The following is a 26,447-nucleotide window of genomic DNA, read 5'->3' as shown; positions in this document are numbered from 1 at the left end:
AGGACTTCTGCGATTACACTGGGCCCACCTGGATAATCTCCCTATTTTAAGGTGAGCTGATTAGCAAACTTAATTCCACCTGCAACCACAGCGCTCCTTCATGTATGTATGTATGTGAATACGTAACGTAACATATTCACACATTCCAGAGATTAGAATGTGGACATCTTTTGGCAATGGGAGGCATTATTCTGCCTACCACACTTGGTAAGGCCAAAAAGCATCTCTTTGTTTTAATTTGCATTTCTTTTTTGACTACAGGTCCTTTTTTCCTATTGGTATAATTTTTCTTATTTTGAATGAGTGTTTTATATATTTATCTACATTATTTACCTGTTATTGCTCTTATTTTGACAAATACTTTTTCCGATTGGTTTATTTTTTTCAAGCATAACATTTAACAATTTGTAAGTATTCAGATTAATTTTTCTCTTTATGATTTTCCTTTGTATGAAGCATGAAAAGCCTTCCTTTCTAAGCATGAAAAGCTTAGAAAAAATATCTTTCCTATTTAGAGATTAGATAAATAATCCCATATATTGTTTTCCACCTAAATATTTACCCATTTAGTTCATCTGAATTTGTTTTGATACATGGTATGAAATGAGGATCTAAAATAATCTTTTCCCCAAATAGGCAGCCAATTTGCCTGTGGTAGAGACAATTAATATCCCCTGGTGTCCATTCTATTTTCCTTTTAGTTAAAAGCACCCCAAGTTTTTGCTGGGGTGCTACATTCTACATTTCCAAGCCCCACTTGCAGGGAGGTGGGGCCTTGTTACTAAAGGTGGGCCAATGAGATTGGAGTGGGAGGACTTCAAGGTCACCTCTGTGAGGACAAAGAGCTCTCCCAGGTCTCCCTCTTCTTGTGGGATGGAATGTAACTACAGTGCTGACGAACCAGCTTTGGAATGTACTGCCAAGGGCACCTCCCTAGGGGAGAACAAGAGAGAGAGAACTTAGGTCCCTTGTAGAACAGAGCCGCCCACCTGCCCCGGCCCAACCAACAACTCTGGAATACCAAATAAGAAAGAAATACTACTTTGTTTGAGCCATTATATTTTGGAGTTTCCTCACTCCCTAAATGAGGAATCAACTCCAGAACTGGGGCGCTGCATTCACAAAGACACAACATGTTTGGCACTGATTTAGTAGTTAGGCTGTGGGCTGAAAAGGCAGGTGCCTTGTGAGATGCACAAAACCACTGCTTGTGATAACTTAGAACTGGCTGGAAAAAATCAGAACGTTACTGTGTTTCCTGCCCCTTGCTGCTTTTAGGATGGCACTACAGAGAAACATAAAGTCAGCCAAGAGTGAGCTGGTTTACAAGCACAGATGGAGGGGACACGGACTCTGCTAAGAGTCTCTCTCTGTCCGAGGCCTGCAATCTAAATTTAATGAGAATTCAGCAATTGGAAGCCTCAGGTTGCTTCTGTATCCTAAATGGCAGGAAATAAAATGTCCTTCAGAGCCTGTCTAGCAGCAGACATCAGATTAAACATGTTATTTTCCTACCCAGGCCTACTTTTTTCAGATGGCATCCAGGGAGCCACCACTAAATTGAGGGAAAGGGGATGGGCTGAGCACAAAATCCAGTAAAGGAAAGGAGATGCAGCAGTGGAAGAACCACAGCCACAGGTAAACACAGGTAAAAGTCTTTGGGTGTGGCTACATTCACATGAACCTACTGGATGTAAACAGACCAGAAGCCTACTAAGTGTCTGAGAGAAGTGTATTGCCCAAGACACTACAAAACAGTTCTTTCTACAAAAGTTTAAGACTGCTGATCTCTCAGGTCCCCAAATCAGGCAGAAAGTGAAATGTGAAAGCTGGGTAGCCCCCATATTCCCCAACATTCACTTCAGGTGTGGCCACTGAGGAAAGTGGACAAAAAAAGAGCCTTCCAGAGGACAAAGCCAACAGCCACAAGAACAATCAAAGGAGTTACTTCCAGAGAGCTACAAACACCCGACAGAACCAGAGACTATGGATTCTGAGTTGGATGCAATATTTGGACAGGCCTGTGGGTTTTCTCCTTTGAGGAAGGATGAATAAGTTTTCTGCGTGGGACAAGGGGAGTGTATGGATATAAGGTGGCATTTGATAGCAGAGACTACTAAGTGTCTCCTTCCATCTATTCTCCCTTTCTTTTGTTATAGCATCCTTGAGTTTTAACTGGGTACACGGCTGCTGAGCCACATTTCCAGCCTCTCTTGCAGACAGGTGTGGCCATGTGACTAAGTCTGTACCAATGGGATGAGAGTAGAAATGATGTACACAACCCCCTGGTCATCACCTAAAGACGTAGTCACTTGCCCTAATGTCCTACTTCCTCTTCCTGTGGGCCAGAATGAGAGCCTGATAACAAGCCAGCTTGGACCACTTGGACAAGGAAGGATATCATCCTAGGGGATGTTGGAGCAACAACAGAGAAGGAGCCTGGGTCCCTGGAGGACCTGTGGAAGAGAGCTGCCTAGCTGCCTTGAGCAGACCACTGTCTTTCAGATTGTTTCTCTGGAGAAAAATAAACTTCTATCTTATTGAGCCTGTGTATTTTTGGTTTCTTTACACAGCTTAGTCTATATCTTACTAATACATAGGCTGTCACTAAATGTTGAATGTTGAATTATGAACTTAAATGATGAAATCTGGGAACCAACATTTGTTAAGTTTGTCTACTATGTCTGTTTTTCCATTCTCTTTTCAAAAGTGCTTATTTTTTATATTATCTATCATATTTGCAACACAGTTTTCTAAGTTTGCATTTGAATTTTATGATTTGCTTTGAAGCATAGGGTTCAAATGTTTAGGTAGTCAAACCTCCAAATCTTTCCCTTTGTGATTTCTTTCATTGTTTTTATGCTTGGAACCAAGTAATCTCTTTAGGGATAAGATTCATTTCCTCTTATACTGTCTCATTTTAAACATGCAGCTCATCAATCCATCTGGAATATATTTCAATGCATGGTCTATGGTAAGTATTGGAAATTTTTTTCTAGTAGGTAACCAGTTTGCCCAAACATATCAGATAAACCTATTTAATAAAATATGATTTATTTAATAATCTTACTAATTTATGTGTTTATTATCATGTTAAATTATTATCAACATCTACTTCTGGCCTATTTTGTTCCTATAATCATTTTGTTGCAGATAAAATAATGCTTTATGTCCCTTTTGATTTTAAGAGAAAAAAAATCTAGGGGAAATCTTTACTAAGAAAAGAATAAATGGGCACTTGCAATAGACTTTGAATATATTCTTCATAACTTTCAACTCAGTCTACTCTGAAAATCCTATCAACATGTGTGACTGTGATTATGTACAATAGGAAGAGAGAGGGTTATGATCTGGGAGGGGCACTCAGGGTACTTCTGGAATTCTAACCTGCGTGATGGGTACGTGGCTGGCTGTTTTACGATTATTTCACTAAACTGTACATAAAATAATAATGTATATAATATATAATAATAATATACTAATGTAAATGTACATGTACATTTAACAAAAAAAGTAAATAAAAAATTCATATACAATACTGTGGGGCTTTAGAAATGTCTCAGAAATAACCATATCCCAAAGACAACCAAAGGGGAAAAAAAGTATTTTCCAAAACTCTAAAGATCAGTTTACACACCTTTCTACTCCTTTTTTTTCCCCTGTTAAATGCTTACCATAAGGAGTTAATCTTCTCCTACCAAACTTTCTTATATGAATCCCCTCTGACTGACCACCATGCAGAAATACATTCATGAAACCTGACCCCTGGAGTTTTAAGAGTCAAATTGGGGCAAATAAAATTATTAAATAGAGGATAAATCTTAAACTGCTTTAAAACAAGACATTGAAAATACTATGTGATTATACTGTAGGATGGGCCAGCACAACACAATTTGCTTAATTACTATTTAAAGCGAGGATGCTATGTACCTAGGGCAGTAGTTCTCAAACTTAAATGAGCATAAGATTAACTAAAGGAGCTTGTTAAGACTAAATAAGTAGGACTGGAGTGGGGCCCAAAGATCTGTATTTTTAATAAGCAGGTAATCTGTGGACTATACTTTTAAAACACACTGATCTGAATCTTATGTATTTTACAGAGAAGAGTCTTAATTCTTAAATCTACCAATTGTTCATTTTTACATCAAAAGGTTTACATTTCTATACTGGAGAAATTTACATATAACCCTTCCTTCTTTTCTTTCTCTTATTCTTGTTATCGAAGCTCTGATGTGGTCATTTTAGTTTTACTTGGCTAGTGTTTTCAGTCAAAAAGGTAACAAGTGCCAAGTTAAAAATATTCCCAAGAGTGGGAAAGAGTATAAAATAAAAAGTAAATTTCCTTTGCACCCTAGACTCCTAGATCCCCAGGCCACCTCCCTAGAAACAACCAGTGATACCGATTTCTTTCAGAACTAGTCCCTGCCAAATACTGCCATATATATCCTTCCCACTTTTATCTAAGTAGGAACATATTAAACATACTGTTCTAAACTTTGCCTTTTCATAAAACTCAACAATATATCTTGGAGATATTTCCAGATCAGCACTTATAGGACTTTTACTTCCTTTTCACAGCTGCATACTATTCCACCACATACTTCACCATAACCAGTCCTCTGTTGAAGACACTGGGCTGCATCCAGACTTCTGCTATTAGAAGCAAAGCCGCACAAACATGGCTCTCCTTGCAAACTGGTAGAGCTTTATATGCAGGCTAGTTTTTTAGAAGTGCAAATACTGGGTTAAAGGACGTGTGCATTCTGAATCTGATAAATGCTGCCCAAATGCCCTCCAAATAGGATGCCCCAAACTACTCACACATCAGCAGTGCCTAGTTTTTCCTACACCTCAGGCAACACAGCACATTATCATGTTTCATCTTTCCCAATAAGCAGACATCTAATTGCTCTTTTAATTTTCATTTCTTTAATTATGATGGAAAGTTGAGCATCTTTTCTTAAGTTTATGTCATTTGTATATCAATTTCTCTAATTATTGCCCATATCTATCATACATTTTCCTACTGAGTTGCTGTTTTTCTTATTAATTTGATAGAGTTCTTTTCAAATAAGAAAATTATCCATTTGTCTTATTGTTGCAAACATTTCCCAGTTTTTAACTTGTTTTTTTTGACTTTGTTGTATAGTATATTTAATCATGCAGATATTCTAAATTTTTACATAGTCAAATGTATTAAACCTTTCTTTTATGGCTTCTGTGATTTGTATCTTAGTTGGAAGGCCTTCCCCATTGTAAGATTATTAAAAAACAGTCTTGTGAGCCAGCCCTGATAGCCTAGTGGTTTAAGTTCGGCACTCTCACCGCTTCAGTGGCCCGAGTTTTCGGTTTCCGGTCACGGAGCCACACCACGTCTGTCAGCTGCCATTCTATGGTGGTGGCTCACATAGAAGAACTTACAACTAGAATATACAACTATTCACTAGGGCCTTGGGGAGGAAAAATAAAAAAAAAAAGAGGAAGACTGGCAACAGATGTTAGCTCAGGACGAATCTTCCCCAGTGGAGGAAAAAAAACCCAACAACAACAACAACAAAACAGTCTCGTTTCCAAATACTTTTATGGTTCATTTTTCACATTTAAATCTTTGATTCAACTGGAATCTACTTAAATAGTAAGGCAGAGATTTAAGGTTCTTCTTCATTTTTTTTTTTTCCAGAGAGCTAAACAATTGTCCTAAAAACATTTACTAAACAAGTCATCTTTTCTGGTATGGTCATTTTAAATGTAATTTTGCCAGCTGCAAAGCATCTCACAATGGAATACATTTCTAGAAAATCTATATTTATTATAACCATACTATTTAACTAGTAAATGTTATCCATTGTTAATATTAATGAAAATTACACTGAATTGAAAGGTAACATGGCATGTGTTATGGAAATCATTGGAAACACCTTTGATGACAAGCAGATATAACCTTACCTTCTAGAAGTGTTTAAATTGTTTACTGGGCATACAATATCATATTTCACACTACAGAGTAATGCCATCCAGTACTACAGAGTGATGCCATCTATAATTTTCCTATGATTTCCTTCCCAATCATAGAAGAAGAAATGCTCTATAGTTCAGTATTCTAAGTTCCTTATTTATCCATGATGTTAATAAGAGAAAAGCGGCAAAATAATTTCTCCTGAATTTTCATTGGTACTATGCAGATAAAAGAAACACTGATACTATGCAGAGGCAGAACACCATTAGGAATGTGGTGAGAACAGTTTTGATTGAGGAAAGGGCTCATCAGAAAGCTGCTACTCTCATGTCTTGAGACTTACAGACGCTAAGATGCAGGAAGTCAAGGGTGCAGGGGCACTATTCCAGAAGGCTAGGTCAGAAGGTCAAAAAGCTCCAAGTGAAACAGGGCACAAAAACACAGATTGCTAACTACTTGTTTCAACGCTGGCCAGATACATATTAAAGGTCTTTATCCCTTTCCGCTGAGTGTCAGACAGTGACTGAAGCTTAAAAGGGGTGATGTACTGTACCTACCAGTCAAAAAATACATATTCCAATCGTAGCATTTTCATTTTAACAGCTGCATATGCATCGTTAACAATACCACTTAAAAGAAATGCAGCGACCATTCATTCCTTCAGGTTTATCCCAAAAAGTTATCCTCCCAGGAGGGTTTTTTCGGCCTTTCTTTCTGAAACTTCATCATCCTTCCCCTGACATTTCAAATCCTTCTTTCCTATTTTATTTCTTCTCCACAGCACATACCATGTATTTTACTTATTTCCCAGTTTATTGCCACTGGAATATAAACTCCATGAGGCAGGGATTTGTCTCCCCACTGGAATATAAACTCCATGAGGCAGGGATTTGTCTATTGTCTTCTCTGATGTATTCCCCACGCCCAGAAGAGAGCTTGGAACAGAGTAGGAGCTCAGGGAATTTTGCTGAATGACTGAACTAAAAAAGGAAACAAATCAAGAAAAGAATGACTCCAGCTCGGGCTCTCACTGCATCCCTCCTGGTCTCTTGCTGGCAGTCTGTGCCCTCTGTAATCAACCCCACATACCTCAAATCAGTGGTCCACCCAACATAGGTCTCATCCTCTTGCTGCTCAGATTAAGAACCCAGGTGGCTCCCAACTGTCCAGTGAGGAAAATACAATTCCACAGGATGGCATCAAGATCTTTCATAACCTGGATACCCTTTTCTAAACTCAACTTTTTATATCCCATTCTTATGCTTTATTCTGTAGACCGGTGTCTCCCAAACTTGAGTAATTTATGGGTCCTTTTTAAAGGGAAAAAATTTCTCAATGGCTTTCAGGGTCACATTCAAGGACTCCAGTTTGAGAAACACTAATTTAAGAAATTGACGTTCTGGTCAATAAAAATGTCTTTTAATTACAGATTATTACTGGTAAAATAATTTTTCATATTACAACCAAAAGGAAAACAAAATTTAAAAATCTTCATATCCCTTGCACCTCCTGAGAATAAATCCATGGACCTCAGTTGCAGAAATGCTGCTGTACACAAATGAAACGACCTACCCACCCCTGAAGAGGCCTCTGCTTACCTGCCTCCATGCCTCATTATTGCTGGTCCTCTACCCTAGAATATCCTTCCCCTAACTTTAGTTATCAAAATTCTACTCATCCTTTAATGCCTAGTCTAATTATCACCTCCTTCACAAACTCTTTTTTTTTTTCTGATTAGCCCTGAGCTAACATCTGTGCCAATCTTCCTCTATTTTGTATGTAGGATGCCGCCACGGCATGGCTTGTAAGTGGTGTGTAGGTCCACGCCTGGGATCCAAACCCGCGAACCTTGGGCCACTGAAGCAGAGTGCAAGAACTTAACCACTATGCCACTGGGCCGGCCCCTTCATGAACTCTTCTTTTGATACCCTCAGCCAAAACTTCTCTCAGGGCAATTTTATACCTCTTCTGTGGCACGAACTACATTATTTTTCCTTTGCTATACTATTATTTTCACATGGTTATTATAGCTCCTGGATAGCATGAAGATTAACTTGTTCTCTTTATTTATACAACAGCTAGTATAGTTACCTTCCATATGACAACAAACAAATGGCCACTGAATTAATCGCCATGTAGGGGAAAAAAATAAACGCTACAATAAATATGACCCTCTCTGATCCTCTTAAAAGTGGAACTGTTTACTAAAAGCTTATAACCAAGTATAATATACTGATAACAAAAGAGAAAAAAATAAAAATTAAGTTATTTATAGGATTTACCTTCTTTTAAGCATTAAGTCTGATATAGGTATGCATCTTAGACCAGTTCCCAAAACCATAAGGAAGGATGTCAGAAGCACAGTTATCCGAAGACCTAAAAGGAAACAAAAACATCTCGATTATTTTCTATTTCCTCTTCAAGTAAGTACAATGCTAAGAACAAAGATCTTTTTACTCAATCATATTGACATTATATTCTAATATTATAGTTTTTCTCTCAACATGTAAAAAACACCTTCTATCTGTTGAAAATGAAATGATTCTAACTTTAATAGAAAACTTGAATATCACATCAAGGATAGAGGAAGAAGATCCATTAGCTCCAGTTTTTCAAAATGAATGGCTAGAATGTTTTGTTCACTTATAACACTACAAAATATAGAAAAAATTTTTAAAGGACTGGGTATTTTAGTTTTATATTTCCAATATAAAATTTCTAATTTTCAAATGCAAGCTGTAAAAACTCTAAACTGGCCCTAAAACTTTTTTAAGGCGTTAGATTACTGCTTAAAATTTTTCCAAAAAACAGCAACCGGCAAATAACATATTTTATCTTATAACCAGGACAAGCTAACGCTTCTTATAGGGTCATAGGAGGTGGTTCTTTAGAACCCTTTGATTATTAATACAATAATGGTCTTTTATTTTTCTTGATTTTTCAGATGGCTTTCAACTTACAGAATGACGCTATTAAAAAAAAAAAAGCCTGGGGGCTGGCCCAATGGTGGAGTGGTTAAGTTCATCGTGTTCTGCTTTGGCGGCCCAGGTTTGCAGGTTCAGATCCTGGGTGCGGACCTATACCACTAGTCAGCCATGCTGTGGTGGTGACCTACATACAAAATAGAGGAAGACTGGCACAGATGTTAGCTCAGGGCTAATCTTCCTCAAGCAAAAAATGGGGAAGATTGGCAACAGATGTTAGCTCAGGGTGACCCTTCCTCAAAAAAACCAATAAACAAACAAAGCAACAAAAAAGCATGGCTTAGGACTTTAGAAGATAATGTGGATCAGATAGCTTCTCCCTTTGTATCCCAGATATGATCAATTATTTTGTAAATGTGTACCAATGTTCGGTCACATGGATAACAAGAGAAAATAAAAATATAAAAATAAAGTAACCAAAAGTAGACAATATTCTAGCTATGGCGGAATAGTAAAATGGGACTGTATCTTCCTACAATGCAACGCTGCACTTCTGTTACTACTAAACTAATACTGTCTTACTTCTTGTGGCAGCCACACCACACAGGTGGCTCATACTGAATATGTGGCAAAGGTGGCAACATTTCTTCCAACTGTTCCCAAACTCGACACCTCCTTGAAACCACTTCACAGTCAATAGATTTAAACTGTTTAATGCAAATTTTTCTTCTTTTTTCAGACCTTTCTTTTTCTGGCAGAGGGGCAATGGTTAAATGTTTGGTTTTCAAAGGGCTTCTCTGCTTGAAGGAAATTGAAAGTCAACAAAACTGTAATTATGCAGATCAAACGTAGCAAGGAAAATAAACTTGAAATTGGGATCAGGCACACACACGCTACATTGAGCATAATTTATGATATGAACTGAGGTAACTTTATAATATTCTTATATAATCTGAATATGATTAATATAATTTGGCAGAAGGAATACCATAGAAAATAGTGCTTCTCGGTAACAAGTAATGCATACATATTGCTCATTTACTGCTTCTACCATCAGAACACAGATTTTAAAACCACATTATAGCCACAGGAAATAGATTGTAATTAATAAAAAGCACATTCATGGTCATAAATATCCTAACTTGTAAAATGTTGCTCTTATAAGGTTATACTGGGTGCCCTATGAGACACTGAATAAAATTTTATAGATTTGGGACTATAAGGCTTACCTTCTATATAATGTTTATTTTTTTCCTCAATATTTGGTTTGTAATTAAGGTAAGCAGCCACCAAGTGAGCAGCGGGGCATTGTTTATGGCTATATGGTCCAAACAACCAGCTTTCCTACTGTTACTGCTAAAAGCTAGCACACTTTTCTGCTCAGTTATGCTGTTTACCAAATAAATGAAAATGAAACAGCTCATATAAACATTTAAGAAGAAAGAAGTTGTGAAAAGCTGATTATTAAAGCAATCTTCCAGGGACAGCTCACGGCTTTCTTTCTTATTTTTCATTGTTGCCAAGTATTATGTCATCTACCCCAGCTAATGCTCAATTTTGAATAGAATGCTTTCTTTATCTCAGTCGAATCTTGACAAAGCAGGACTCTACATTCCACGTAATTGAAAGGATATCAACTGACTTTGGGAAGGAGAGGTATGAAGACCCCAAAAAAATCTGCTTATGAGACATCTAGGACCTTTATATAAATAGATCCCATGTGATTACAGTACTAGGATGTGAGAATAAAAACCATCTGATCAAAGGTATTAGAACAACTTTGGAAAATCAAATATGATTGAAAATAAAAATAAATTCTATGCAAATATGGCATCCAGACACTGCAGGAAGCTTCCTTCCAATGGATGATTTAACTCCTTTTGCTGGGAACCTATTTGGTACAGGAATGGAGTCTCTACAACAGGTGCCCAAAAAATCAGGATGCAAAGTTGGTTGGAAAAAAAAAAACACACACACACATCCATAGCAGATGCACAGGAAACCAGTTATGCCCACAAAGTTTATCTGGTAAAACCGCCCTTCCCAGGCTCCACACTTCCATCAGCTGGAGTGAAGACAGCTCTGCTTGCTCCTGGCAGGACCTCCTATCCCTACCCCACTAGTCACAGCTTTGCCACCCCAATCTGCCTGGGAGACTATCAGGACTAATCCATCATGCTTCTTTTTCCTGTTTACATTGGTCATGAGAGATCCAAGATTCACAGGTCATCCTTATCCCAACATGGCTTCATATATCCCCTAATCTGACCTCATCTTCACCATCTCCCTAACTCAAGAAACCCTTCTACTGTGACTTCTGGAGCACTCGGAATTAGTGAATCAGTGGAATCCTTATATTCTCAAGCTCTTCTCTAAACGTTTTCACCTTCTTTTCCCACTGAAAGCACCCCCCTGACGACACAGCTTCCCAGCCACTTCCAAAGCACTGCTATTCTCTCCTCCCTAAAGCTCCCCAATTTCTTTTTTTTTGTGAGGAAGATTAGCCCTGAGCTAACATCCATGCCAATCCTCCTCGTTTTGCTGAGGAAGACTGTCCCTGGGCTAACATCGCTGCCCATCTTCCTCCACTTTATATGGGACTCCGCCACAGCATGGCCTGACAAGCGGTGCATCAGTGCGCACCCGGAATCCGAACCCAGGCCGCCAGCAGCGGACTGAGCACACTAAACTGCTAGGCCATGGGGCCGGCCTACTCCCCAATTTCTTTTCACTTGATGCTTTTGAGATTTTCTCTGGTTTTAAGCTGTATGATTGTGATGTGCCTTGGTGTACTTTTCTTCATGTTTCTTCTGCTAGGATGCTTAAATTTCTTAGATTTGTGGGTTTAGAGATAACACCAAATTTGGAATTTTTCTGCCATTATTTCTTCAGTTTTTCCCCCCACCTCATCTCACTCCACTCTCTCTCCTCTTACCTCTCTCCTCACCTTCTGGGACTCTAATTAGGCCACTTAAAACTGTCCTACAACTCACTGATGCTCATGGGGTTTTTGTTTTACTCTTTTTCCTCCTTGTTCCACTTTAGACAGCATTTCTTGCTATGTCTTTGAGTTCACTAATCCTTTCTTCTGCAATATTTAATCTGATGTTAAATCCTGTCCGGTATATATTTTTTTGTCTCAGACACAGATTACATTTCATCTGTAGAAGTTGAATGTTAGTCTTTTTATGTTTTCTGTGTCTCTCCTTAACGTGCTCATGCTTTCTTCTATCTTCTTGAACGTATGTAGTATATTTATAGTAGCTGTTTTGATGTTCTTGTCTACTAATTCTATCATCTGTCCCATATCTGGGTCTGCTTCTATTGCTTTTTCTCCTCTTTATGGGTTATAGTTTCCTGCTTCTTTGCATGCTTGGTAATTCCAGATTAGGATGTCAGGCATTCTGAATTTTACCTTGTTGGGTGACAGTTTTTTGCACTCCTTTAAATATTTTTGAATGATGTTCTAGGATACAGCTAAGTTACTTTTGATCTTTTCAAGGTGTACTTTTAGGCTTTATTAGGCAGAACCATAGCAGCCTTTAGTCTAGGGCTCATTTGTCCTTACTACTGAGGCAACACCTTTCTGAGTATTCAACCCAACCTCCTACGTATTCTGAGATTTTTCCATTCTGGATGTTGGGAATGTGAACTATTTGCAGCCTTCTGTGAACTTTGGGAATTGTTCTGCGTGCTCCTTTTTGGCGGTCCCTTCTCCAGTTGTGGGTAGTTTCCTCACATGTATCTGCTGATGAGTGCTCAGCTGAAGACTCAAGAGTAACTCCCTGCAGATTTAGAACTTCCTCTCTCTGAAGTGTTTTTCTCTCTCGTACTCTGCCCTAAGAATTCCAGCTAAGCTGGCCTCTTGCAATTCTCAACTGTCTCCTCAACTGAGGAAAACTGTGGGGCTCTGTGTGGGCTCCCCCATCTCTACACTGCTGCCTGGAAACTCTCTCTAGGCAGTAAGCTGAAGCAATCACAGGGGTCACTGTCCTGCTCTGCCTGTTGCCCAATGTCTGAAAACACTGTTTCATATACTTCTGTTTTTTGCTTTTAGTTGTTTAAGATGGAAGGATAAATCCAGTTCCTGTTACTCCATCATGGCCAGAACAGCCTTCCACCATGGCTAGAACAGCCTTTCATCTAATTTTATCTGACTATAATACTCACCTCTCCTTGCTGCAGTTGTCTACAGACCACCACACATCTGCCTCCAGGTCATTCATTGTCATTTGCTTGCAAACATCTTGGCTCATTATCACTCCTTAGGACACTACTACTTTTTTTTTTTTGAGGAAGATTGGCCCTGGGCTAACATCTGTTGCCAATCTTCCTCTTTTTCATTTTTCTCCCCAAAGCGCCAGTACATAGTTGTGTATCATAGTTGTAGAGTTGTAGCTCTTCTATGTGGGACGCCACCTTAGCATGGCTTGATGAGTGGTGAGTAGGTCTGCGCCCAGGATCCAAACTAGCAAACCCCAGGCCACTGAAGCGGAACGCGCGAACTTAACCGCTACGCCACCGGGCTGGCCCTAGGACACTACTTCATTCATAAATCTGATGATTTCAATATCCACTAGATGATCCTTTCAATATCCTGGCCTCTCAGGCCCCTGACTTCTTATTCCATGATCACATCCTCTACCCTACCTCAGTAGTCCATTCTCTTGGTTATACTCTGACCTTATCTTTTCCATAATTGCATCCATGACATAATCTCAATTTCAAGCATCCCATTCTTCAACTATGACCTCCTCTCTTTCCTAATGATTCCCTCTACTACTCTAAATTCTTGATCCAATTGCGAATGACAACTGTGGAGCATACTACTTTCTCTCATCCACCTCATGTGTTTCCTTTTCTCCTTCACCCAGTTTAGATTCCATAGTCCATTGCTGTATTACTCTACATAATCCCCTACTCTTGGCCTACCTTTCTTAGTTCTACTCACTCGGCAAACCGCAATTCTGGTTATATCTCTCTCTGCCAACTCTGCCCATACCTGCACTTGCCCAACAGAACAGGAGGAAAACACACAACCATGGCAACTGGTCTTACTTGAAATTAATGCCCAATCACTTACAGCAGGCCCTCAGAGCTGCCCAACAATCCTACTATATAATTTCCTAGTCCATGTGTTCTCCACTTTCCCAGGAAATAGTTTCATAACTTATCCTCTTTCTTCAATCTTCCAACAACTGCTCTCCTAACCTCACTCATCAAGTGGTAATTTTTCTTCCTATTTTCTGAGAACTATAAGCAAAGATAACTTCTACAAGCTCCCACCACCCACCATCTGTATCTATTCATTCTATATTCTCTTCAGTTACTTAGAGGGGAGAGACGAAGGGAAGCACTTACTCTGCTACGATGCTGAGGTCATTCCCCTCTTCTCTTCAGTTACTACTGAAGAATTAGCTATTTTCTATCTAAGGCAACCTGTCTACTTGTGTTCTGGAGGACTGCATTCCATCTTGCTTACTCAAGGACATGGCTACAGCAGTTCTTCCCTCCCTCCAGCATCGTCAACTTCCTCCTTTCTATTGGACCCATTAGGATACTGCATTACAGAGATATATTTTAACATCCCTTATCTTTAAAAATACCTTCACATTTGCCACATTCCCTCTAGCTACTGCCCCATTTCTCTGCTGCCTTAACAGTGTAACTGCTTGACATAAATGTCTACTCCTTGTCTCCAATTCCACACCTTGCATTTTATTTTGAACTCATTCCTACCACTCCAATGAGACTATTCTTTTGAACGATGCCAAAAATCTCCATGTTGCTAAATCCAAGGCTCTATTCCAGTCCTCACTAGCTGGTTCTTCCTTATCTTCCCAACTTCTACACCTCGGAATGCCCCTGGGCTCAGTCCTCTTCTGAAGAAATACCCCTCTCCAAAGGTGATCTCACTCAGCCCCAAGACTCTAAGTACCATTATAGGTTGACAAATCCCAAATTTATTGCTGAAGCCTCTCCTGTGAACTCCATATCTATAAATCCAACTGACAGTTTAACCTGTCTACTTGCTCCTTCCACAATCTTCCACATCTCAGTAAACTGCAGCTTGATTCTCCCAATTACTAATGCTAAAAAGTTGAAAAATATCTTAGACTCTTCCCCTTTCTTCACACCCCACCTCCAACCCATCTACAAATCTTGGTGACTGTACTTTCAACATATATCTGGAATTGAACCACTCTTCAGATCCTCCACTACTATCACCCTGGTTGGAAGTCACCATTAGCCCCCTTTGGATTATTCTGCTAGCCTCCTAACTGGTCTCCCTGCTTTGGCTCTTGTTCTCAAGACAATAGCAGAATCATCATTGTACTCTTCTGCTCGAAGTTCCAATGGAGTGAGACCCCCTAACTCCTTAATGGCCAACACACTTACCGTGGTCCTGCATGATTCAGCCTCCCACTACCTCTGTGACCTCATCTCCTACCACTGTTTCCCTCATGGCTCACCTCTGGCTGCACAGGCCTCATTGCTCTTTCTTGGATATGCCAAACAAGTTTAGGACCTCTGCCTTTGCCTGAAACAGTCTTGTCCAGAACTGACAAGTCGGGCTTCCTTTTTCCCTCAGGCCTCCGCTCAAACACACCTTATCAGTAAGGCCTTCCCTGACACTCTGTATATGGTAGAATACCATGCAATCACATTCCGTTTCTCCCTTGCTCTCTTTATTTTTCTCCAAAGGATTTATCACCACCTGACATACTAAATATTAATTTTATTGTTTGTTGCCTGGATCTCCTCACTACAACGCAGGCTCTGTGAAGGCTATCTCCCCAGTGCTTAGCACACGATTACGTGCTTTCTCCTTCCTGAAACTTTCTTCACTTGGCTTCTTGGGGCACACTCGCTCTTGGCTCTCCTTTTATGTCACTAGCTAGTCCTTTTCTGTCTCCTTCCTGGAAAATGAAAGGGGTGAGAGGGTACAAAACCTATTTTAGGAAAATAACTGGTCTTCTACGCTAAGCTGGCTGGGACCCACGGCAGCAGGAAAGCCAGGCAACTATCTACCCTCCAGGAAGCAAGATACTTCAGTATCCAGGATGCTGGGAACTCACTTTCTATGTATGCAGATAGGACATCTGCAGAAGGACAGCCAACAGATGAAAGTGTATCAGCTTTCTCCTGCTGAAAGGGAAAATCACTCCTTAAAAGATAATTTTTTCATTTATTTTTTACTGTTTCAGCCACTGGAAAATATAAAATTGAATTCACCATATAGTTACAGAAACTATGAAAGAACTCCTAAAGTAACTTATTTTATAAAGTGAATAAGTAGTCCCTAATTTATTTGGTAACAGATAAAAGATAAAATTACAAGAGAAAGGGTAAAAATTAATACCTGTCTACTGTGAAAATAACGTTGGCTAAATTTACGGAATAATATTGAAAAATGCTCCTGATAAAAAGATAAATAAAAACAAACAATAGCATTTTCCCCTAAATTTAGCCAACCTTGTAAGGATGATGGAGGAATTGTCACAGATTGGAGGAGATTAAGGAGAAATCACAACTAAATGTAATTTGGTTGTTAGACTGAATCCTGGAACAAGAAAATAAAAAAAAGAGATTAGTGGAAAAACTGGTGAAATCCAAATCAAGTCTATAATTTAGCTTAAAAGCAAACAAAAAACCCAAACAAAGAAAACCTCCAGTCAGTACAAGAAACCCTTCCTCAGCATCTAGCACACATCCTCTGCATAAATACTTGCTCTACCTGGAAGTTCGACACCAGTCAAGACACACCTTCCAGAGAAGGACGCCTTTCATTGTTAGAAATACTTCCTTTTATTGTTTTGAGTTACCTTCCTTTGTAACTTCACTCAGTTTAGTTCTTCCTTCTAGAACTATATTCTGCCTCAAGTTTCTTTTTGAAGCTTGACACATCCAGTTCTCTTCATCTTACACATCATGATATTTACATCCTTTATCATTCTCGTCAACTTTTAAAGTACTCCAGTTTGTCAATGGCCTTCTTAAAATTAATGCTCAGAACTGAACACTAGAGCAGAGCATATCAGACTATTTCTCTTCTTGTTTTAGACACAACTATGCCTAAAACCGTCCTTCCTTTCCTACCAGCTACATCACATTGATCATGAATCCTTTACCCAAACTTGTGTGGTCTAATTCAATGTCTTATCATACAGTCCTATGACATTTTTTTTCTCCTCACAGAATCACACTGGCAAGTGGTAAGGTGAGACCTCTGTCCAGAGTATTCCACTATGAAAAGAGAGTCTTCATTCATCTGCGGAGCTTTATCTGAGGGTCATAAATCTCAACTGACATAACCACCTAGGCACACATACACACTATAAAGCTGCTGTTAACCATTTTCCAGAAACCAAAGCGTCAGATCCGAGTTTCCCAACAGCTCTTCCTGGGCTGGAGTCATCTATTATGCAAAGCCAACTCATTACTTCCTTATATCTGGGCATCATCAGTCTATTTTCTGACCTTTCATCCTCAACATCCCCAAATCCCTTTGAAGTCAAAGCATCAGTCATTTTTGTCAGACGTAAAAAACATACATGGCACGTGCCCGCCCAGGAATGCTCTGATGTCCACAATATGCAAACACTTGAACATTCAGAGATCGCTTAATCCTTGCTGTTGCCTAATGGGCTCTGACATAAGCAAGTATCTGCAAAGAAGCCTTCCCATATTTGTTGCTTTGAGGACAGAGGGTTCTATTGAGGAATGGGATGCCAGCAACACTCCGTCACCTCACACAATCCCTAAGACGAAGCCGAGGGAGGCGGCTCTCGGGCCTGGAGACCGGGCAGGCTCCGGCTCCCCCAGGAGTGACAGCGCCGGCCGGCGCTCCCCGGCCCCGCTCACCTCTCTTGTCCAGCAGCCACATGAAGGCGAAGCAGGGCAGGAAGCCGATGGGCCCCCACAGCACGAGGAGCGCGATGTCCCAGCTGGAGAAGCCGTAGGCCTGGCGCGCTGAGTTCTGGATGGGGCCCCAGGTGTTCCAGACCAGGCCCTGCGCGAACGCCAGCAGCGAGAAGAGCAGCAGCACAAGCCAGCGGCGCCCGTACACCCGTCCGGGAGCCGGGGCCGCCGCGGGCGGCGAAGCCGCCGCCGCCTCCCGGCTTCTCCAGGCAGCCGCCGGCGCAGGCCCGAGCGCGGGGCCCAGCAGCGGCTGCCGCTCCTCCTCGCTGCTCCAGCCCGAGCCCATGGCGACGCGCGAGCCGCGGGGCTACTGCCCGGCGCGGTCCGGGTGGCCGCCGACCAGCCCCGCGCGTAAGCGGCGGGAAGAAGCGAAGGCCGGGGCTGCTCCGGTCGCCCTCGGCCTCCCGGCCGCGGCTGCTGCGCCTGCGCTGTGCGAGCCGACCCCGTGGGGAGGCGGGGCAGGGGCGGCGGGCTGGAAGGAACGAGACCGGAGAGGGAGTGGACCCGGGGTCCCAGAGAGGACCGGGAGGAATTGAAAAGGCAGGGAGGAGTGCGGCTCAGCCCGGGGCGAAGGAAACTCCAGAGGGCTGTATTAGAGGAGGTTGGCCAAGGAATCCGCGGTTGCTGGAGGAAGTGCCCAAGTTTACATCATGTGCCTAATAAACAAGTGGGAGACCTCCGGTCACTTAAGCTAATGCTTGCTTCTATATTGGGTTTATTCTTATTTTTGTTGCGTTTATAACCAGAAATTATAGGGGGAGGCAGGATAAAATTGAGGCGTAGTAGGGACCCAGAAAATTGTCGCATGAAAATAATTTCTCGTTTTTCATGTACAGTAAAAAATGCCTAGTTTTTATCAGCTTTTTGTTTTACATACCCAATGAGGAAATTATAAACCAGCCAATTTCATTCATCTATATATAAAAGATATAGATATCTTTCTACCCATTTTGTTGTCGTTTACTAGGCGAGCAATAAAGATAGGTTGGTTAAGGCTGGAAGACTTCTTTCTGTCCCCAAATGACCTAACTCCATCTCCAGTTATTATGATTTTGACCAAAGAGTAAACGAGGAGAAGGGTGGGGGTTGTTGATCTCTTGATCAAGCAGCCGGCTGTTTATTTTGACATACAAATCTAGAACCCTGATGGGTGTTGATTAGCGTCCTTGAAAACCTACGTCAAGCGATTTGGCTTGTCTGGGTCGAGAAATGAGTCACGGGGAACGCAATTAAAGGACCTTTGCCTGAGGTTCGTATTCCCCGGCAGTCACGAAAACCAGATGGAGTCATGTTGCTGCCAGAAGGGCAAGGGAGGTGGAAGAGAAACGTGAGCTCTCCTGGCATCCAAGGCTGGTCAGAGCGGCTGCAGAGTAAGAGAACGCTGAGCCACATTCTACTGTGCTGAGCCCCACAAAAAAGCAAACCGTCCCCTAAAACTCCAATACGGTTGGGTAGAGAAAAGCGCCAAAGCGGAAAGGAAAGACCTGACTAGAAAACGAGGAGAAGCAGAGACCAAGCCAAGAAAAGACCACATTGAAAGGAAGGCTAAGGTCTGTGACAGGTAAAAGACGCCAGAGCTGACACCACGTGCTTATATTTTAACAACAGGGAATCAAAACAAACCTGCGGGGCCCCGCCCAGCGTCCGTCACGTGACTCCACGTGAGCGGCGCTTCCGGGGGAGCCGGTGAGAACTGCTTCCTGTCCTGCGGGTTCAGAGCCCGGTTCTCGCCTTCACCGTGCCCCACAGCCTCTCCACTCCACTCCACTGTTGGGTTCGGGCGGAGCCCGCGTCGCGCGAGCTATGGCAGCAGGCCCGGGGGCGACCACTGATACGGGCCCTGGAGCTGGAGCTGGAGAGGAGGAACGTAAGTGCCAGGCTGAGGTCAGACCACGACTGCATCCCTGTGCCGACTCGCTTGGCATCCCTCATGTGGCCTTTTAGTGTCGCTCCTAACCCATATCTCTCCGGCCCTGCATTAAGCTATAAGGAAAATGATTTGTTTTCTAGTGGACGTGGCTTTTCTCAAATTGTGGCATGCAGATCTTTGATCATCGTACCAGTGCTGTTTCACACATGAGGATGTTTTGAATGTTACAGTGGATTAAAATTAAATTTGTGAAATTGAAGCGCACCCTTGGGGTAAATGGAGGTATCTGGGACTTTTGTAAACACGGATTAAGAGCTTTTGTGCGATTGCGGTGGAATCCTGCTTTAGAGAACGGGTGAGGTATGGAGGCCCTGAGCCTGGGATCCCTGCTAGCATTTATTGAATGATTGCTCCCTGCCTGGCACTGTTCTGGGTACTGCCACGGGGTCCAGAGATTTTTGGATGTTTATAACATTGCCTTTTCCCAATTGAGTAAAGGGGCTTAGAAAGGAAAAAGAATGACCAGTGCCTGGTAACATGAATACTAACAGTACACACTAGGTGAGGGCTGTCACCAGGAGGAGAGACCACAGTGGGGAAAACATAACTGCTTCAACGAGGGAATAGTTTGAGGTTGGCCTTTATGATTGGATGAGACAGTGACAAACTCAGGTGGTGGTGCTGGGGGGTCATGGGAAGACAGGGAGCAGAAATGCACAGGGTGGATGTGGTTGGAGATCCAAATCATGTTTGCCTAGAGGAGGAGATGACCATTCCAAGCAGAAGAAATGAATTATAACTTCCTACTATCTGACCATAGTCACTTGCTTATGTACCCCAGGGTACATGAACGTCATCTATATCTCCAATCCATTAATCCTTCCATTTTCTGTCCATCTGTACCCCCGTATCCAGTTTAGAGTGTGTCACAGTTTACCATTATAATCTCTCCTTGAAAATGCATTATTCTCTTGTCCCTCCCTGCCTTTTATTTTTCTGGCAAAACCCTTATTCTGGATGAACCCAACTCTTTTGCCCTCTTTGCACCTGCACCTATATGGCTGAAGTTTGCTGGGAAAATGTCCTGGACAAATTGATGATACTATAAAATGAAAATGGCCAAGCTCTTGAATATTCATTCAGCATGGGCCTGAGATTCTTCTGATCTACTGTTTCTATGGTAAGCCTACTTTCCTTCTCTAATGACAGTTCCTCAAATTCTCTATATCCTCTCTTCATCTCTCACTTTCAGCCAGTGACATTGCAAGTCAGGTCAATTCTGCATCTCATCTGTCTACGTTTTTCCTCCTTCACTGTCAGACCCTTGTCCAAAATGTGTACTTTTCTCTTCTAAACCATTACCAAATCTTCAGCCTTGTATCCTTGTTTCCCATCTTGTGCCCCTCCAATCCCTTTTTCATTCAGCAGCAAAAAGTGACACTCCCTTAGTTAAAATTCTTTGGTGAATTCCATTGCACTTCAGACTTAGAATAAAATCCAAACTCTGATCATGGCCTACGCAAGTCCTTGGTCTGAACTCTGCTGTTGTCTCCAGGAGCATCTCTTGTCACTCAGCCCCCTGTTTTTGCCTGCTTTTCACATATCTGGCTTTACTCTTCAGGTTTCAGAGTATGTCACCACCTGAGACCTGATCAGACCAACCTATCAAAAACAGTCATGGTTGTCCCCTGCATCCCAACCCTAGATTTTCTATGATACAGCATCCTGCTTCCTTCATTTCACTTATCACAATCTGTAATTACTTGTTTATTATTTGTTTCTTCCATTAGACCTTAAGTACCCTGAGGGCAGGACTTATGTCTGATTTATTTACAATATGTGTCCAAGCAGCAAGTACCAGGCCAAGTGCATAGTGGGCACTTAATACATATGTGTTGAGTGAATGAATAAGGGAACCCTGTGCCAAGTCCAGAGGCAAGAGGAGAAGGAGCATGGCATGGTCCAGAAACTGAGGAAAATTGGTATAAGAAGTGATGAGAGAAGAGGGATCCTGAAGGGCACCTTATACCAAGGTTAGGAGTCTGGACTTTAAGACAGTGGGAAACCCTTGAAGAGTTTTAGGCTGGGGGGGGAGTAACATGATTGGATTTGGTTTTAGGAAGATCACTCGGTGAAGGGTGGAGAATACATTGGAGGGAGAAAGACTGAAGGGCAGGGTATGTAATTTCCCTTAGCCTCAGGTTCTTCCTCTGTAAAACACATGATTATTGTGAAAATTAAAGGTAATTGTAGATTACCCAGCATAGTGTCTGGCAGGAATTAGGTATTCAAGAAGGTAATCATTTTTATTATTAATAGAAAATGATGGCATTGGTGACTGACTGATGTTGAAACTGAGACAAAAAAATTGGAGATATCTCTGAAATTTCCCAGCCTGAGAAACTATGTGTAAATTAGGAACCTTAAGAAAAGGAGGTGGTTGGGAGCACTATTGAGTTTTAATGTGAATGCATAGAGTTTAGGTATGGAAAGATGATGCAAAAGAAGATGTCAAGCATGCAGCTGGGAGAGGAAGATTTTTAAAAAATATATATAGTATTGACATACAGTAAATTGGCCCTTTCAAAATATACAGTTCAATGGCTTTTAGTATGTTCACAAAGTTATGCAGCCATCACTGCTATAATTCCAGAACATTTTTATCACACCAAAAGAAACCTGGTACCCATTAGTAGTCACTCCCCATTCACCCTTTCCCCAGCCCCTGGCAATCACTATCTACTCTCTGTCTCTATGGATTTGCCTATTCTGGACATTTCATGTAAATGGAATCATACAATATGTGGCCTTTTGTGTCTGGCTTCTTTCACGTAGCATAATGTTTTTAGAGTTCATCCATGTTGTAGTGTGTATCAATACTTCATTCCTTTTTATTCCTGAATAGTATTCCATGGTATGAATATACCACATTTTGTTTTTCCATTCATCACTTGTTGAGCAATTGTGTTGTTTCTACTTTTTGGCTATTATGAATAATGCTGCTGTGAACATTCGTGTACAAGTTTTTGCATTAACATATATTTTCACTTCTCTTGGGCATATGTCTAAGAATGGAATTGCTGGGTCATATGATAGTTCCATATTTAACTTTTTGAGGAAACTGGTGATTCTTAATCTTGAAGTCCTAAGGGGGGAAAAATCTGATGGAAGTGTGGATTTGCTCCCCCGAAAAATGCAGGGTGCTCACACATTTTTGCAGGTGACTTTAAATTTTTGTATTAAATGATTCTCTGAATCCCATTTGTGGAACTTTCAACCTTATTTTAAATTGTCATCCTCTCCAGAATCACCACTTTGGGGTGACTGCTTATTACCATTACAGAATAAGTGAATATAAGTAAGTAAATGGGCAAAATCCTACTGGAAGAGAAGGCCTTGCTTTAAATTAGGTAAGGCTTATGCGAACAAAGGTAAGAAAAGTACATACACTAAATAAATGCATGTGAAAGGGTCAGTACATTGAGTATAGTGATGAATATTGTGTGAGTCATAAAAAAGTTAATTTTTGAGCAAACTTATTACCACTCCATTATCAAAAAATATTTGAATGTACACTATAAACAGGAGACTCATTCGTACAGTGAAGTAGAGACAGTCCTTGCCCTAAAATAGCTTATAAATATAGTTTTGGGGGAAAAGACAGATAAAAAGAGTTGTAGTATAAGACATACCCACAAGGCAGGAGGCAATTAAATGGGATGTAAATATTACACACAGTAAGTGCTCTAGGGGCTGCAAGGAGAAAGCATGAATACAAATTAGGTTGGTTTGTGCTTCTTAGGGTAATTTGAACGCATAGAGTTCAGTATAGTTTGAGTATGGAAGTGATGGATGAGGCCGTTTCTGGTGAGGGGAGGCTGGGTTGTGGAAGTGAGTGGAGAAAAGCGCAAGGCATGTAGGGACGGAGGTCAGGGAGGGAGGTGAGGAGACAGACTGGTTCTACTAGAGTGGAAGTGGTGGCCGAGAATGCTGGTGACAAGGAGGACGATTGTGTCCTTGGAGACCAAAAAACAGAGTGAACCAAAAATGTTGAAGTGAAAAAGAGGGAATCATGGGTTTTAGATTTCTCAGAAAAACAGAGCAAGGAAACACACAGAGTGAGGAAGTGGAGAGGGGTACTGGGGATTTGAGAGTGAAGAAGCTTTGGAATGGTTGCTGTAGGGGTGAGGATGATTAGGAGTCAGTTAGTGACAAATAGGGTGATAGGGAGCAGGAAAAGGAACTGGTGGAAGTGAGTATGAAACTGTGGAACAGACCGCTTTGTTTTGAGACTGTTTCTGGTTACACTCAATAGCTCATTATGCTAAAGTGGAGAAAACAGGTGGCTATATAGTTATATATTATGTAATATATAGTTATATATTAAACAGTTTTATGTAAAGTTTTATACATTGCTAAAAATGTGGTGTGAATTCAGAAAACATTTATTTAGCATCAGTTTATGGGAAGCACTGTGTTAAGCTCTAGGGATATAAAAGTAGCAGGCTTGCCTTTAAAGAAGTGATATTTTTTGTTTGAAGTAACTGCTTGGAAATTATTAAAAACAAACATGAGTTGAATAGGCAGAGCACAGAGGATTTTTAGAGCAGTGAAAATACTCCGTATGATATTGTAATAATGAATATATGTCATTATACTTTTGCCCAAACCCGTAGAATGTACATCACCAAGACTGAACCCTAAGGTACTATGGACTTTGGGTGATTATGATGTGTCACTGTAGGTTTATCCTGGTAAAACTGATTTTACCAGGATAAAACATTCTGGTGAAGGATGTTGATAATAGGGGAGGCTATCCATGTCTGGGGGTGGAGATATATGGGAAATCTCTGTACCTTCCTTTCAATTTTGTTGTAAACCTAAAACTACTCTAAAAAAAAATAGTCTTAAACAAACAAACGCAAAACTACTTATTGTTAAGAATCAACTTAAGTTCTGAGTGTGAGATGTTGCTTCCAGGGTCATACATCTGTTGAAGCATTTCAGTGAAAGAAATTGCAATTCTTTGAATCCAATTCTGTCTTTGAGAGTGAGGTTATTATATTTATTTCTGTTGAGCTCTCGTAGCTTTATGCCTTGATGAAGAGAAGAATGTATTCTCAGGAGCTCTTCTTGCAGTCCTTCCCAAGGACGTATCTCATTCTGAGTTGTAGGAACTTGAGTTTCATATAGAGCTGACACTCCTACATGACTGGATTTACCCCTCTTGAGTTGGAAATGTCATGCCCTCCGTGTCATTCTTCTCATTTTTTAAAAAAAGGGCAGAGGGAGGCAGGGGAATTTAAAGAAAAGCAAAAGCCTGTGTAATCTTAAAAAGTAAAAAATTCCCATGCTAGGGTACATCAGTAATTCATAAATTCATAAATGTAGCTAAAATCTTTTAATGAATATCAGAAAAACTATGTTGTTGAATAGTTTTAATTGTGGTAAAAAACAAATTGTGGTAAAAAAATAAAATTTATCATCTTAATCATTTTTAAGAGTATTGTTCAGTATTGTTAAGTATACTCACATTGTTGTGGAACAGATCTCCAGAACTTTTTCATCTTGCACGTCTGAAACTCTGTATCCTGTAAACAACTCCCCATTTCTCCCTCCCCTCAGCCCCTGGTAACTGCCATTCTACTTTCTGTTTCTATGAATTTGAGTGTTTTAGATACCTCATCTAAGTGGAATAATAAGTATTTGTCTTTATGTGACTGGCTTTTTTCACTTAGCATAATGCCTCAGGGTTCATCCATGCTGTAGCACGTGACAGAATTTCCCTCCTTTATTAAGGCTGAATAATATTCCACTTGATGTATAAACATTTTGTTTATCCTCTCATCTTGGTGGACATTCGGGTTGCTTCCAACTCTTGGCGATTGTGAATAGTGCTGCTGTGAATATGAGTGTGCAGCTATCTCTTCAAGACTCTGCTGTTGAATATTTTTGATGAAAAATGAGATGAAATAACCATTTTATTTTGAATTATGGAAAATTTACTTAGTGGAAACTGAAGAGTTAGATGGAAACATTTTGGTAGAAATTTTGAAGATACTTTGGTGCATTTTAAAGAGGTTTAGTCTTTTTTTTTTTTTTTTTTAAAGATTTTTTATTTATTTATTTTTCCCCCAAAGCCCCAGCAGATAGTTGTCTGTCATAGCTGTACATCCTTCTAGTTGCCGTATGTGGGACGCGGCCCCAGCATGGCCAGAGGAGCGGTGCGTCAGTGTGCACCCGGGATCCAAACCCGGGCCGCCGGCAGCACAGTGCGCGCACTTAACCACCAAGCCACGGGGCCGGCCCAAGAGGTTTAGTCTTTGAAACACCCTTCCTTCTAGTATTAAGTTCATTTAGAATGTAGATTTACTTTTCCTTGCTTTACGTTTAGGCCCAGTATTACTTTTGAACTTGTAAGTATTATTTATGAGCCATTTTCTGGCTCATACGTGGATTAAAGTGAGGAGGAAAAGACAGTTTTCTGGGTTAACTGGACAAGTGTTACAAGTGTGAGACGATGGGAAGAAGAGGATGGTAACTGTCTAGCATGTAACTGTCTCCTGTTCCCAGTCTGAACCTGCTTGGATGTTCATTGCCACACCAAGCATTGGTATTGGCAAGATTATGTCATAACAGCCTCAACACTTCCGTTTGTGGTTTCTTCAATGGCACCACCTTCTTGACCGTGAAATTTCAAGGTTCATGACCAGTCATCATTTTACTCGAGCATTATGTTAACTTTCAGGAGAATTTTCTTAGTTTATATTGACAT

The 26,447-nt window shown here is 40.8% G+C and overlaps 2 protein-coding genes across 2 annotated transcripts in view; one reads left to right on the top strand and one right to left on the bottom strand.

Moving 5' to 3' along the window:
* Window positions 1-18,218, bottom strand: part of SLC49A4 (solute carrier family 49 member 4) — a 69,458-nt gene extending 51,240 nt beyond the window's left edge. The window contains exons 1-2 of the mRNA XM_087439705.1: window positions 17,746-18,218; window positions 8,239-8,332 (exon numbers count right to left, since the gene is read on the bottom strand). Coding sequence (XP_087295831.1) covers window positions 8,239-8,332; window positions 17,746-18,088 — 437 coding nt within the window. The 5' untranslated portion in view covers window positions 18,089-18,218. The remainder of the gene's footprint in view (window positions 1-8,238; window positions 8,333-17,745) is intronic.
* A 1,281-nt stretch (window positions 18,219-19,499) lies between these two features.
* HSPBAP1 (HSPB1 associated protein 1) overlaps window positions 19,500-26,447 on the top strand; it is a 58,812-nt gene continuing 51,864 nt past the window's right edge. The window contains exon 1 of the mRNA XM_004424494.3: window positions 19,500-19,669. Within this exon, the coding sequence (XP_004424551.3) occupies window positions 19,606-19,669 (64 nt within the window). The 5' untranslated portion in view covers window positions 19,500-19,605. The remainder of the gene's footprint in view (window positions 19,670-26,447) is intronic.

The sequence above is a fragment of the Ceratotherium simum genome, chromosome 15, assembly GCF_057802395.1.
Source record: "Ceratotherium simum simum isolate JZ-2026a chromosome 15, ASM5780239v1, whole genome shotgun sequence".
In the NCBI taxonomy this organism is placed as follows: Eukaryota; Metazoa; Chordata; class Mammalia; order Perissodactyla; family Rhinocerotidae; genus Ceratotherium; species Ceratotherium simum.
Note: the sequence above shows the minus strand (reverse complement) of the source record. Positions and strands in the feature narration are given on the sequence as shown.